Raw genomic sequence first — 13742 nt, 5'->3', positions numbered from 1 at the left:
GGACGACAGTTGCTGCAGTACGGGGCACTGGGCAGTAAGAACAGACAACCAGCTGGCGAGGGCGAGGCTCACCCGATCCGTAGGCAATGTTTCATTCGACGTACCGACGTCATCTGCTCTCTTTTCAGGGCCACAGGGCCCAGTTACCTCACAAAAAAAAAGCTCATCTGAAGCCTAGAACACTAACCACGCATCTTTCACACGAGATTCCGCGTAGTATAAGAGAAATGTAGGGTGTATTAATAAACGGTGATACAAGGATACGATATAATTGACAGTCAAGTGTATGGAACAAATGTCAAATAGGGCAAACAACAATATCACATGACCAAGGGAACAGAAGAGAAACTCACAGCAATACAGCCTACGTACAAGCAGTCCAAACAAGATGTCAACTAAACTGATCAAAATGCAGACCGCCTTAGTGCTTAGCTCGCAACAACATTCCTATTGTGCCTCCTCAGGTGCAGGTTCACCACTATCAGTGACAGCTTCATCGGAAGGCTTGGACGGATCCTCGTTAATCCCATCGTTGATGCCCAGAACTTCTTCCATCAGCTCATCTTCCGCTGCCATATCCTCCGCATCCTCGTCCTCATCATTGCCACCCTCCTCAGGAACTCGCCGAGTCTTAGGACCATGCTCCGCTCTGTGTGTGTCCAGCTCCTTGTCCATTTCTTGCATGTTAGCAGGCCCGTTTGCTCTCCGAGCGTTTCGGGCATTCTGGATTCTTTCCAACTGCCTCTCAACATTGGAGAGATATTGCTCCTCAACTTGCTTTTGAAACTGAGTCAGCTCGGCTCTGCGCACAGATTTCCATTCTTCAAATGCCTGCAGTGTTTTATATAAGCTAGGTTGGTCAAGAACAACTGATCCAGAAAACAGGAACACATAATTGAAAGTCTGAAATAAATACTCTACACATCAAACGCGCCTGTCAATGGCTCTCACCAATAAAAACTGATTTTCTAAGCTACTCTAAACCAAACTTCGCGATTCAAAGCTCATTGACTGTTTGATTTTCACCAGGGAATAGCTAAATTGCAAATATGGATTTTACTAGGTATGGTTCAATCATCGCGAGTCTAAAATTTCATCGAAGACTGCGCCGCATCCAGGTTGTTTCCTTCATATCTATACTTCCAATCAGTACACACAAACATCACAGCAGAAAAATGACAATTTTGTATCTATTTATTATTGAATTTATCAGAAGGTAAGTGTCCGTAGAATTCCAAATTCCAAGTTAAAACTAAAAGGATGGAGTTATGTCATTCAGCAAATAGTGCACCAATCATCAGGCATGTTTAATTTTCTGTTATAATACAAGAGTATGCACAATTACAAAGTTCTCAGTTTGAGTAGGATATACCTTTTCCTTATTCTGCTCAATAACAGTAGGATCATCAATGATCGGTTTAGCTGGCATATAGTAAATAGGTGGCTCAGCTTTTGTCCTGCCAAACGCGGGGGTAATCAGATAAGATTCAAACACGGAACAGATATTTTCAATATTATGTAAATCGATACACTAATGGTCATCAAACATCAAGTCTGCATACAATTAGAACGTATCTTCCCTCAATTTAATTGTCAATATGGACACTTTTGGACCAGAAATAAAAATAACCTGCAGCATGCAGAAAATAACAGATCCATCAAAAAGAAAGTAGAATAACTAAGACAAATATGCAAAACGAGTCAAAAGAAGAAAGTAGGGAAGCCAATTGTGGATCTAAGTTGGTAGAATGATGCAAATCAGTAAAGTTACCTTAAGAAATTGGACAGCTTTTTATGATGCTCAGTCCACTGAATGTACAACAGCTCCAGCCTTTTTTCTTCTGCCTTAGCAGCTACACGAGCGCGAAGCAACTAAACAAGACCATCCAAGGATTAAATAGCGTCAATTGAAAAATTGTTATGGCAGATGAATACATTTCTCATAAAACAATGCATAGAACTTTACCATGTCACGCTTACGCTTCTCTGCAATTTGCTCTCGTTCCTGCTGTCGCAATCTTTCACTTTCCTCACGAACCTTTTGCTCAGCCTACATTCAAAAGAAAAAACTTTCAGCATCCACAATGAGTTATGTATAATAAAAACTTAAATTGCTAAAAAATTTACCTAAATATGCACAAGCAAAATATCATGAACCAATTCTTCCCTACTATTATAACCATATAAGCAAGCATCTTTTTTGAGATTCCATAGACAAATGAATTTAAAAATGCCCGTATGACAGTACATTTTTTTCTCCTTCAGAAGACAATGCTTGATGCACTCACAAAATTTTAAAAGTGTGCTGTGCCCATGAGCACATCAATGCATTATATGCATATACGAAAAGTCACTAGACTGTAGCACTTAGTACATGGCAGGTGTAAGTTACCCCTACTCAAGACCAGTCATTGACTTAGAAATTCAGATAGGCACAGGAGACATAAGCAAAACCTTTCGCTGCGTCTCTGATCTGCGCAGATAAGCCTCAGAGTTGGATAATTTCTTGTCCTCTTGCTGAAATTTCTGCATTGCAAAAATGAGTAGAATCAAGAATCGGATAAACTAAACTTTTCACAAACAGAAATGTACATACCAATAATGTAGTGCAATCAATGGCACACCGAACATTCAAAAGGCCTATGGCAATCCCAGATATCTATGCTAGTGGTTAGCTTAAATAAAATAACAATAGCCCAACAACATGTTACATGTCAGCGCCAATATCCCTTAAAATTGAAATAAGTCCATAGAGTTAACATTGAGCACTTCACTACTTCATTAAACCGATACCCAAGTGGCAGGTTTGTTAACATGTTCAAGCTCACACTGGGCAAGCAAAAGCTAAACACTAGACTTCTTCTAGGGAGTATAAAATAAATAAATAAATAAATAAATAAGGAATCACATAGTCCTAACTTCTAAGGACTGCAGATCCATCATTATGCATAAGGATTCTTTTACCTCTAATGTACCGACAAGAAGCTGGCCCAACATCCTCTTATTCCTTTTCACCATATTTGGATCGTCATTCTTGGGAAGCTCCCTTGGAGCTGGCTCTGGAAGGGAATTATAGTCCTGCAATCAAATGATACAACCTAAGACCCAAAAAAACACATATAACACAATGACAAGCAAACCCACAATCAGTTTCCCATTTGCTCTACTCACCACCCTCCTTGGCATCCGCAGGCTCCCATCCCTCCTGAAACCACCATTGCTAACAGCCCTCCTGTCACCACCTTCAGCGGCACCTGAACCCTCCTCGCGTCCCTCTGCCTCTGCAGCCTTTTCACCTTCCTCATTAGTTTCAGCGCCATCCACCTACGTTATCACGTCAAGCATCGAGACAAATTTTAAGGTGCTGGCAAGTAAACCAAACAATTACAGAGTAGAGATGAAATACAAGGGCAATACCAACCTTAACCACGGCAGATAGCAGCCGCCGCTTCTGCGCAGGCTGATCCCCCGATTCCGCACCCGGTGCCTACAACAGAGATATTGGGAATAAAAAAAAGTGTTACGGACAAAATAGAGAGAGCAACGGGATGGGGAAGGGAAGGAGACGTAGGGTAGAAGCGTACAGGTCTCACGAAGCCACGAAGCGGGCGGGGGCCCCCGGGTCCAGGTCCAGGGCCGGCGTCGCCGCGGCGAAGACCGCGGGGATCGCGAAGGCGCTCGGTGATCTGCGAGGGGGACGATAAAGGGTCATGGTAGATGTCCAGGGGAGTACGGAGGCTTCGAGAAGCGCCGGACAGGGAGGGGGACGTACCTCGCGGTGCTGGCGCTGGAGCTCCTGGAGCTCGCGGCGGATGTCCTCCGCTCTCTTCTCCGTCGCGGCGGCCATCGCCTCGCGGAGAGGATGGTTTGGGTTTGGATGCGCGGGGGGATTGGGCTCGTGTGCGGGGGAGGGATGGCTCGGGGTTTGGGTGCCCTAGTCTGGGATGCGGAGGCGGAGCCTTTGGTTTCTAGTAGCCTCCGCCGTCGGATGACGCATCGTTCGGCGAGGAGTACGAGTAAAACTCGCGAGCGCCACGGGCCCTGAGCCGTTCGCTCCCGTTCTCGTTCGTCGCGGTCGCCGGGCCGTGTGGTCAGGTCGGCAGGTGCGGTCGGATCAGGTGCACACATCCAGTGCTGTTGGTTCGAGAGAGAATTTTTTCGGAGAAATCACAAAAACATTAAAACTGAACGAGACATGTCTGTAATTTTTTTTAGTTTATAATCGCAAAAATATTTCCTGCGATTCAGCAACCCATGCAAAAAAAACAAGCTCCGTACTCCGATCCATGTACTGTTCTCAAGGAAATACTCATTTATGGTGCCATTGGTTGCAAGAATCGGTTCCGTTTCTCGTAAGAATCATCAGAATTTGTGCCAAAGGGTGGTCTTGTTTAGTTCGTGAAATTTTTTAAATTTTGGTACTGTAGCATTTTCGTTGTTATTTGACAATTAACGTCCAATAATAGACTAATTGGACTTAAAAGATTTTTCTCGTCATTTACAGTTAAACTGTATAATGAGTTATTTTTTTCAACTATATTTAATATTATTTTTTCAACTACATTTAATGTTCTATGCATATGTCCGAAGATTCGATGTGGTGGGTACTGTAAGAAATTTTATGGAACTAAACATGGTTGAATGGAGAAACATTTCTCGTTTTTTTACTAGGAATGAGAATCATCCAAACAGGTGTGTTTCTCGGTGATTCTAGTTCATTTCAGCGAGAATCTAGATCGGTAACCAAATGGTTTCATCGATTCTCGCTGTCTCAGCAGACAAATGTTTCTGTGGAGAATTTGGATCTGAAATTTCTTGAAAAAATTTGGAGCACTACCAAATCCACCCTTAGATGTATAGTAAATTCTACATATTTAGAAAATTAAAAAAGACATGTAATTTGGAACTGAGACAGTTAAAGAGAAAAGGAGAGGTCCGGTAGAGCCTACCATGTGCAGCGCAGTGCATGGGAGGGGCAAGCCGCGGTTTGGTCCGCTTGGATCGGACCGTTAGGCCAAGAAGTTACTCCATCGATTAGCGGTCGAATCCTGTTGCAGAACAGCGAAACGACCATTGGAAGCATAAAAATCTTCGCATCTTCGCATCATCTTCAGTCTTTTTCCCACCGCCGTCTCGTGCTCCCCTGCTCTCCTCCCCGCCGCCGACCCACCTCTCCTCCTCCCTGCCCTCCCCATCCCCGGCTCCTCCTCCTCCTCCTTCCTCCTCCCCGCCGCCAACGCAGCAACCGAGCTCGGCGCCGGCGCCATGCGGGCCGTCCTCCTCTTTTTCCCCTCCTTCCCGCCGCCGACAGCGCGCCGCTCGCGCGTCGCCATACCCGTCTCCGGCTCCTCCTCCTTCCCACCGCCTCCTACCCGCCGTCGACCAGCTCAAATCGAGTCCCTTGCCCTCTGATTGAACTCTCCAATTTATCTTTTCTACTTCCCCTGCACTAGGAGCTCTTCCTGTACTTTTCCCCTTACCTCTTTTTTTTTAGATCTGTTACTAACAGCTTTGTTTTGCACAGATTCTACGCATCCGGTAGCTGCGTGTTCGGGGTCCATCCTCTTCAGTTAGCATCAGCAGGTTGGTCTCCAGGCTTGTTGTTCTTGTAATGTTATTTCAGTCTGCGTTTTTACTGTTTAGGCCCCCGTCCAAGATGAACTTCCCCTTTTGTTCGTCCATGTACATAGCGTCAGATTCGAACTACCTAAACCGGAGTCACCACGGCAGCATTTAGAATTCCTCTGCAGGAAACTAGGTGCTTCAGATTTGGTGTATCTTTGCTACAGGGACCACGGCTGAATCTCCTTTGTACTGACTTGCCCTTCGATTTGAAGTGCTTGCTTAACGAATCTTGCACTGCCCTTTCACGTAGTATGCGTGTTTAGTGTGTTCCAAGGAGACAATTTAATTTGCACCTGTCACAGCAAAACAAGATGCCAAGGAGACAATTGATCCTTCCAGGAATATTGGTTTAGAACCTTCAAATAACAGCACGCATGATACTAACACTATGGGCTTTACCAAGTTACAGGTAAGTTGTTGTTTAAAATTCGAGAATGTCTAACTCCCCTTCTGATATTTTGGCAATTACATGTCGAATAATTTTCTGGTGTTTTCCTTGAGCACAACGTCGAGGTCACCTATCAGCTACTGGCATTATTTCCACATTGAATAAAAACCATTCAAGATGTGAGAATGGAAGTACAACACAACTGCTAGGTAACTACTCAAACATAATGGCTCTGTTCTCAGATGTAAACAAATAGTTTCAATCTTACACCATCATCATTCTGAACCCTTGCAACGACTAGGCAGTGTGTCAATGCATACATTCCACATGGATCTTTCCTCTTAAAAAAGCACCAGAGAATGATATCTCCATGGTCATAGAAATTAAGGATAGATGAGGTTAATATTGGCATTTCCATACATTCTGCTGTATTTGTGATCTCCAACTTGCTTGGGAAAAAAGGCTACGTTGTTGTTGTTGTTGTTGTATGTTTATAGTTTATCTTTGTACATTTTGTATTTATGACATCATATTAAACTGCAGGCTGCTAAGAAGATTGCTGATGCAAAGCTTACTACGGATTTCCAAACAATCCTCAAAGAATTCCAGAAAGCTCAACGGTTAGCAGTAGAGACAGAAGCTGCATATGCACCTTTTTTTTTCTCAAGCAGGTCTGCCACAGAGGTAATTTGAGGCATATATTTTTATGCTTTGTTGCTATAGTGCAAGGGGTTTTTTTCCTTATTCAAGATGAATTGAATGCCATGTAGTTGATTCATTATCCATTTCTAGCCTTCCTGGTAGTCCTGAAAAGTAGAATGCCTACAAACTATATCAGCATCTGTTAGAATAACAAAAGTCCAATTAACGAAATGATCACGTTTTTTGCCGGCCAGCTGTTAAGTGCAGTAAGATTCCCATTAACATCGCAAAGATGCATATAGGAAATCGAGTTAATTATAATAAACAGTTTGTGGTGGCTTTTAGGACTTACTGTTCTCAACCAACTGTCCTCAGTTTTATCAATCCTGGCATATCTTCACACTTCCACAGCATATTTAAGGGGTATTGTAAATTCTGGTGCAAAGTTATCCAACAATTGAAAGCTAATCCAACCTGCCATAGAAAAGTTATTTTGATCCAAACACTCTTGAAAAATTATTTTGAAGCAGAAGGGCATCTTTCTTTTGCTCCTGGCTTCTAGCATTGCTTCTATACAAGGAAGTCTCATGTTTTCAGTTCGAGGCTTCAGAGTTAATGGGAATGACTCTTTGAAGGTAGGCTCTACTAATTTAGCTTCTCTTCTATAAAGATTCTTATAGCTAATTGTACCTTTCTGTTTTAATTAACCCACACCATCTTATATTCAACTGCCATGTGAGCGCATACAGCATCGCAGCCTGACAGGCCATCTGACCAACCAGAGCATCTGAACCTCATTGTTTGCCACCTCTTCTTTTGACTTCTTTGCTTCTCACCCTGCTAGCTTCCTGTCTGCTCTGACTTCTTTCCTCCTTTATCAGAACAGATCTGTGTGAACACCAGGAAAAGATACAAGACGCTGTGAAGTCTTGTCAGCAGAAGTACACATTGCATCAGGTTCATGCATATTTTCCTCTTTTTCTTTCATTTAATAATGCCTTAGTCATCTTCCTCAACCTGGCTATTCAATCCAAACCTCCATTGTTTCCCTTCTTCCAGCTTTATACCTCAGCCCACCATGGAATCACCAACTTTAGGTTAACTACTTCCATATGTTACTCCGCCTGTACTGATTTGATGTTCTCCTTCGGCTTACAAGGAAGTAGGAGACATCTACTTTGATGGTACAATCTGCTGGTTACTCTTATAATATCATCTGTTGTCTGTTACACCACATTTGTCACTATTATGTCCACCTGTAATTTTAACTTTTGTAGTTTTCAGAAAATTACTCTCATTAATTAGTTTGGATATAAAAAATAAAGTTGGGTATTCTGGAATTGACAAGGTACTTATCTTCTTTTTTCTTAAATCGAGCATGACTCTTCTATTCTTTTGATCTTTATAGACCAGTGTTTCAGAGCCAAAGGGCAGCAGAACAGACTCTTTTAAGGTAAGTTCAGGCTCTACTAATTTAACTGCTCTTCGAGAAACATTTGCTGCAGCTTTTAAATATCTCATGTTACCTCTGCAGCAGTGCCATCAAATGTTCTGAAAAATGTGTTTGTGGGTGTTACTTAGTTTCCTAGATTTGCTACTGAATTCTAATATAGTTCACAAGGAACCATGTATTATGGAGTAACAAACGTTGCGAGTCACTTTGGAGGTGGCTCTATAGGTATGCTATTTGGTTCTGTAGCTCTCCTACTCTGCATAGCACCTGGAATGTGTTATATTTAGCATTAAATTGTATTATATCCAATGATATTGTTACTGTCTGCAACCTGTGATTTACGGGCACTCAAATGATTGATCTAGCGTATGAGTTTCGTTTTATTAGTAAGGCAATGTACTTATAGGCTGAATCCTTCGAACCATCATGTACAGGTACCATAAGTGCAAAATAAAATGGTCAAAACATTTAGCTCCAGTGTGCTCATTCAGGTCAAGCTCTACACAAGGGTGCATAAATAAGCAATGATTATCTCTAACAAGCAGGTTAGTGCTTCTTCATGTGACTTCAGTTATCGCACAATATAATATCATATATAGGTATCATATATAGTTATTGAATCATATATAGGTATCGCATAAACATAATAACATTAATTTTTTTTTACAGCATGCTAGACTCCTTCGCCCTCCTATAGAGCTTTCAGTGATTCTTTACAGCATGCATACTGTTAATCCAGATTTTATTACTCTCCCCAGGCCTCTAACTTAATTACAGTACTAATATTTCTTGCATTATAATATTACATGATACTATTTACATTATAATATTACAGGACATCTCCACTCCTGCTATGAATTATGAAGCCCCTTGCAGAAGTCTTTTGTTCCGTTGTAATAACTATATCCATATTTTAGATTTTTTATCCTAGACTATGAAGCTGATAGCTACTATCTCAATAAATCTAAAACTCCTTGTAAATAACTCTTATATTTCGTTGTGACATAACCAGAAAATTATTATTTGTCCTCTATGGCAATATGAGTCTATTAAATGTACAAATTTTATTATTCAGACCGATAAAGTTGACATGAGCGAGCGCAAATTTATCCTGAAACTTCGATTCCTTGTTCCATATTGTTTAAAGAACATCTAAATGAGAGAATAAATATGTAACAAATGCAACTGCAAGATTACATCTTCTACTACCATAGTAATTACCTAAAAAAATTACAAAGAAATTATGCGCGCGCAACGCGCGCGCAATGCACTAGTTCATCAGTCATCCCTCACGTCACGCGTTGTTTCTAGTGACTGCCAGTCTGCCAGCACGCTCCCCCTATATCATCCGGCAAACCGAGAGCCCAACCACCACAGCGCGACGACACCTCGTTGGTAGCTAGCTCAGCTAGCCAGCTCCGATCTGGCGATCTCCCAGGCACGAGGCTGAGCCGGCGAGCGCGCGGGCGATGGCTGGGGCGGACGGCGCGGTCGTCTCCTCCTCCTCCTCCTCCTCCCGGCAGTGGGAGATGCACGTCGTGATCTTCCCGTGGCTCGCGTTCGGGCACCTGCTCCCGGGCCTGGAGCTCGCGCAGCGCCTGGCGTCGCGCGGGCACCGCGTGTCGTTGGTGTCCACCCCGCGGAACCTCGCGCGGCTCCCGCCGGTGCCGCCCGCGCTGGCGCCGCGCGTGGACCTCGTGGCGCTCCCGCTCCCGCGCCTGGACGGCCTCCCCGACGGCGCCGAGTCCACCAACGACCTGCCGTCCGCCGCCTTCGAGCTCCACCGGAAGGCGTTCGACGGCCTCGCCGCGCCCTTCTCCGCGTTCCTCGACGCCGCGTGCGCGCAGGGTCCTGGGAGCAGGCCCGACTGGGTCCTCCTCGACAACTTCCATCACTGGGCTGCCGCCGCCGCCGTTGACCGAAAGGTACTTCACCTATAATTAGTCCACTCCTCAGTATTAATTCTGGAGTGACTTTTCCGTCCATATTGATATGCATAGTCTTTGTCGTCGTGACGTGTGATGAACTTCTACTGACAAGCGACGATCAACTAGGTTCCATGCGCGATGCTCCTGCACTTGCCCGCGACCATCTTTGCCGCGCTCGCCGACGCCGCCCAGACACGGCCCGAGCTGGCTGGCCCTGGCGATGGGCAACAACAGCACGAAGCCACCGGAGACGGACAGCCGGCGGCGGAGGCTCCGAGGTTCGAGGCGGAGCAGAACAGGAACTTGTACAGCACCGAAGGCGCCTCGGGGATCTCCGTCGGGCAGCGCTTCTTCCTAACCATGCGGTGCTGCAGCTTCGTCGGCCTGCGGACCTGCGCCGAGCTGGAGCCGGAGGCCCTGTCTCGCCTCCCCACGCTCTTCGGCAAGCCGCTCGTCCCCTTCGGCCTCCTCCCGCCGTCGCCCGACGGAGCCCGCGCCGCCGGTAAGGACGCCGGCGACGCCATCGTCCCGTGGCTGGACGCGCAGCCGGCGGAGGCGGTCGTGTACGTCGCGTTGGGGAGCGAAGTGCCCCTGAGCATCGAGCTGGTGCACGAGCTGGCTCTCGGGCTGGAGCTCGCCGGGTTCCCCTTCCTCTGGGCTCTGAGGAAGCCCGCCGGCGCCGGTGACGCGGACATCCTCCCGCCGGGCTTCGAGGAGCGCACGCGCGGCCGTGGGCTCGTCGCCATGGGGTGGGTTCCGCAGATCAGCATCCTGGCGCACGGTGCCGTCGGCGCGTTCCTGACGCACTGCGGGTGGAACTCCACCATCGAGGGGCTTCTGTTCGGGCGCCCTCTGATCATGCTCCCGATCCATGGCGACCAGGGGTCGAACGCGCGGTTGATGGAGGAGCGGCAGATCGGAGTGCAAGTGCCGAGGGATGAAGAGGACGGGTCATTCGACCGCCATGCCGTCGCGAGGGCAGTCCGTGCCGTCATGTCCAAGGATGAAAGCAGGGAGACCTTTGTGGCCAACGCGAAGAAGCTGCGAGAGATCGTGGCGGACAGGACGTGCCAGGAGAGATGCATTGACGAATTCGTCGAGCGCTTGAGATCCTCCTGCATTGAGTGAAGAGATTGGCCACGGCCTAATGGGTATATATTTGTGGATTGATAAATTTAAAACATTATTAGAAGTAATTTTATTCCGAGTAAAAATGCATCATAGGTCCCTAAATTTGTAGCACTGTATCAGTTAGGTCTCTAAACAGTAAACTCTCAAAATGACTATTTGGATCCTCAAACTTCTTCTCGCTCCTGCGCGACAGGTTTGTGGCCTTGCGGGAGTTGGATGAAGCGCGGCACGATGTTGAACGTGAAATGGCCAAACGGATTCTTCACCACATGCAGCCCGTGCGCGTGCACCTGGTTAAAGATGCTCTCTTTGGACAAGTCATCAGTGGCATCCACATGCTTGTACGGTGCCACAAGCCAGGGGAGCAGCGGACTGCAAGCAGGGGCGAAGTCACGTTGGAGTTGCCGAGTGCACATGCACTACAAAAAAAAAATCAGTGACTAGCATCAAAATTTTACCGGGGACAAGGTCTTTTTTACATGTGTATATTGAGGTATGCACTCGGTCTTGTACTCCTCTATGCTCTAACTTCACCCGTGACAACAAAGCATACTCCCAACAACTGTCGGATCTAGAATGTGAAGGAGGGGTTTATTTTCCTCCTCTCCTTCTTCCTGGTAAGGGGGCTCCACCCACCCTGGAGACGCATTGGCGAGCAAGATGGATTGGGAGATGTACAACTTTGCGGGCGGGAGCGCGAGGGACGAGGCGGTGGTACGGTGAGAAGTAGTCCATCTTGGTCGCCATTGCCACCGGGGCTACCACGGGTCCCACTACAGCCGCGCATGCCATGCTCGACCTCTTTGCACTAGCGCTCCATGAACTCGCCCGAGCCCTTGGACACACTCTTCGTGCTTTAACTTCTTCGCCGCGTCCATTGTGCTGCGCAGATGAGGGGGGCGGGCAGAGCTTGGGCGTTTCCAATGGAGGCTGGCGATGGCACACCAATTCCCAGTCGGAGAGCCGGTGAAACGATTAGGGAACGGAGGCGGGCGGTGGAGGAGCAAGTGGGAAGGGTGCTTGCAAGAGAAGTCAGACGAGAAAGACTAGTGGGCGGTGGATTTGGTGAGCAAGCTCGGCTCGATCTTGTGTCCCAGCAGAAGAGGAAGGGAAAAAAATGGGAGTGAGAGGTGCTCAGGGACCTACAAGTGAAGATGATATTAATTAGAGGGATTTTTTATATGTTCGTCAACATAGCATTCCATGTTAGTATTGGACATTTGCGTGACGCATTTTATAGCTAAGATGGACCTCTTGAGAGAGTTTGTGGATCCAAATATATGTTTTGAGAGTTTAGAGATCTAGTGAACTGGCGAGATAAATTTGAGGATTAGTGGTGCATTTTACTCTTACTTGGCTCGATCTTGTGTCCCAGCGGAAGAGGAAGGGGAAAAAATGGGAGTGAGAGGTGCTCAGGGACCTACAAGTGAAGATGATATTAATTAGAGGGATTTTTTATATGTTCGTCAACATAGCATTCCATGTTAGTATTGGACGTTTGCGTGACGCATTTTATAGCTAAGATGGACCTCTTGAGAGAGTTTGTGGATCCAAATATATGTTTTGAGAGTTTAGATATCTACGTGAACTGGCGAGATAAATTTGAGGATTAGTGGTGCATTTTACTCTTGCTCGGCTCGATCTTGTGTCCCAACGGAAGAGGAAGGGAAAAAATGGGAGTGAGAGGTGCTCAGGGACCTACAAGTGAAGATGATATTAATTAGAGGGATTTTTTATATGTTCGTCAACATAGCATTCCATGCTAGTATTGGATGTTTGCGTGACGCATTTTATAGCTAAGATGGACCTCTTGAGAGAGTTTGTGGATCCAAATATATATTTTGAGAGTTTAGAGATCTACATGAACTGGCGAGATAAATTTGAGGATTAGTGGTGCATTTTACTCTTGCTCGGCTCGATCTTGTGTCCCAGCAAAAGAGGAAGGGAAAAAAATGGGAGTGAGAGGTGCTCAGGGACCTACAAGTGACGATGATATTAATTAGAGGGATTTTTTATATGTTCGTCAACATAGCATTCAATGTTAGTATTGGACATTTGCATGACGCATTTTATAGCTAAGATGGACCTCTTGAGAGAGTTTGTGGATCCAAATATATGTTTTGAGAGTTTAGAGATCTACGTGAACTGGCGAGATAAATTTGAGGATTAGTGGTGCATTTTACTCTTGAACTAGAAACACCATGCGCGGCTTTGCCGCGCCCTACACGGAGTTGGATAGCACATGGAGAGCTGGCCGAGGGCAATGACATTGCTCTTCAGCCAGGCACTTCACAGCTGCTGCTTAAACTTCATATTTGAATAGTGCACTTTGTGTCGTTAGTCTTACTGTAAGTTCAACTATACAAACGTATGTTGAAACATATGTTATTGAATTGGAAGAAGCAAGACTATAAACGGCAACAATCAGATGAAACTAATAGAGGGTTTCACTTGTGTTGCTACTTTAGAGATGATAGGATTGCATCAAGGAACAACTGCAAATGGAAAACACAAATAGTAAGATGTTTAGAAATATTGTTATGTCAGTCACTTCTACTTAATAACCAGATAATCC

General features: G+C 45.6%; 2 protein-coding genes across 31 annotated transcripts; one reads left to right on the top strand and one right to left on the bottom strand.

The window, feature by feature from the left end:
• Positions 1-219: 219 nt before the first annotated feature.
• LOC120650071 (pinin-like) lies at positions 220-3947 on the bottom strand. The gene is made up of 10 exons (XM_039927089.1): positions 3773-3947; positions 3585-3686; positions 3422-3487; positions 3172-3324; positions 2965-3078; positions 2455-2526; positions 1967-2050; positions 1772-1872; positions 1373-1457; positions 220-831 (listed from the first exon to the last, which is right to left on the bottom strand). Exons 1-10 carry the CDS (start codon positions 3845-3847, stop codon positions 448-450), a joined length of 1236 nt encoding a protein of 411 aa, XP_039783023.1. The 5' UTR covers positions 3848-3947; the 3' UTR covers positions 220-447.
• A 1123-nt stretch (positions 3948-5070) lies between these two features.
• LOC120650069 (putative UDP-rhamnose:rhamnosyltransferase 1) lies at positions 5071-12471 on the top strand. 30 transcript variants are annotated; one of them, XM_039927078.1, is made up of 10 exons: positions 5079-6222; positions 6557-6697; positions 7186-7290; positions 7542-7612; positions 7715-7839; positions 8064-8108; positions 8543-8653; positions 9420-10033; positions 10163-11187; positions 11361-12471. In XM_039927078.1, exons 8-9 carry the CDS (start codon positions 9578-9580, stop codon positions 11162-11164), a joined length of 1458 nt encoding a protein of 485 aa, XP_039783012.1. In that variant the 5' UTR covers positions 5079-6222; positions 6557-6697; positions 7186-7290; positions 7542-7612; positions 7715-7839; positions 8064-8108; positions 8543-8653; positions 9420-9577; the 3' UTR covers positions 11165-11187; positions 11361-12471. The 30 variants fall into 30 exon arrangements, 25 of the variants coding, with proteins under 25 accessions (XP_039783021.1, XP_039783020.1, XP_039783014.1 ...); XM_039927077.1 differs by having other exon boundaries at positions 7537-7612; XM_039927067.1 differs by having other exon boundaries at positions 5081-6222; positions 7405-7612.
• Positions 12472-13742: the final 1271 nt, after the last annotated feature.

Source organism: Panicum virgatum, chromosome 9K, assembly GCF_016808335.1.
Source record: "Panicum virgatum strain AP13 chromosome 9K, P.virgatum_v5, whole genome shotgun sequence".
In the NCBI taxonomy this organism is placed as follows: domain Eukaryota; kingdom Viridiplantae; phylum Streptophyta; class Magnoliopsida; order Poales; family Poaceae; genus Panicum; species Panicum virgatum.
This window is presented reverse-complemented; position numbering and strand designations above follow the sequence as displayed.

Excerpts from the sequence above, each read along its gene's own strand:
- LOC120650071 (XM_039927089.1), bottom strand. The coding sequence starts at position 3,847 with ATGGCCGCCGCGACGGAGAAGAGAGCGGAGGACATCCGCCGCGAGCTC. Across the intron at positions 3,325-3,421 it reads TGCTATCTGCCGTGGTTAAG|GTGGATGGCGCTGAAACTAA; the intron begins GTTGGTATTGCC and ends GTGATAACGTAG. Across the intron at positions 2,527-2,964 it reads TTCTTGTCGGTACATTAGAG|AAATTTCAGCAAGAGGACAA; the intron begins GTAAAAGAATCC and ends TTTGCAATGCAG.
- LOC120650069 (XM_039927087.1), top strand. The coding sequence starts at position 9,578 with ATGGCTGGGGCGGACGGCGCGGTCGTCTCCTCCTCCTCCTCCTCCTCC. Across the intron at positions 10,034-10,162 it reads CCGCCGCCGTTGACCGAAAG|GTTCCATGCGCGATGCTCCT; the intron begins GTACTTCACCTA and ends ACGATCAACTAG.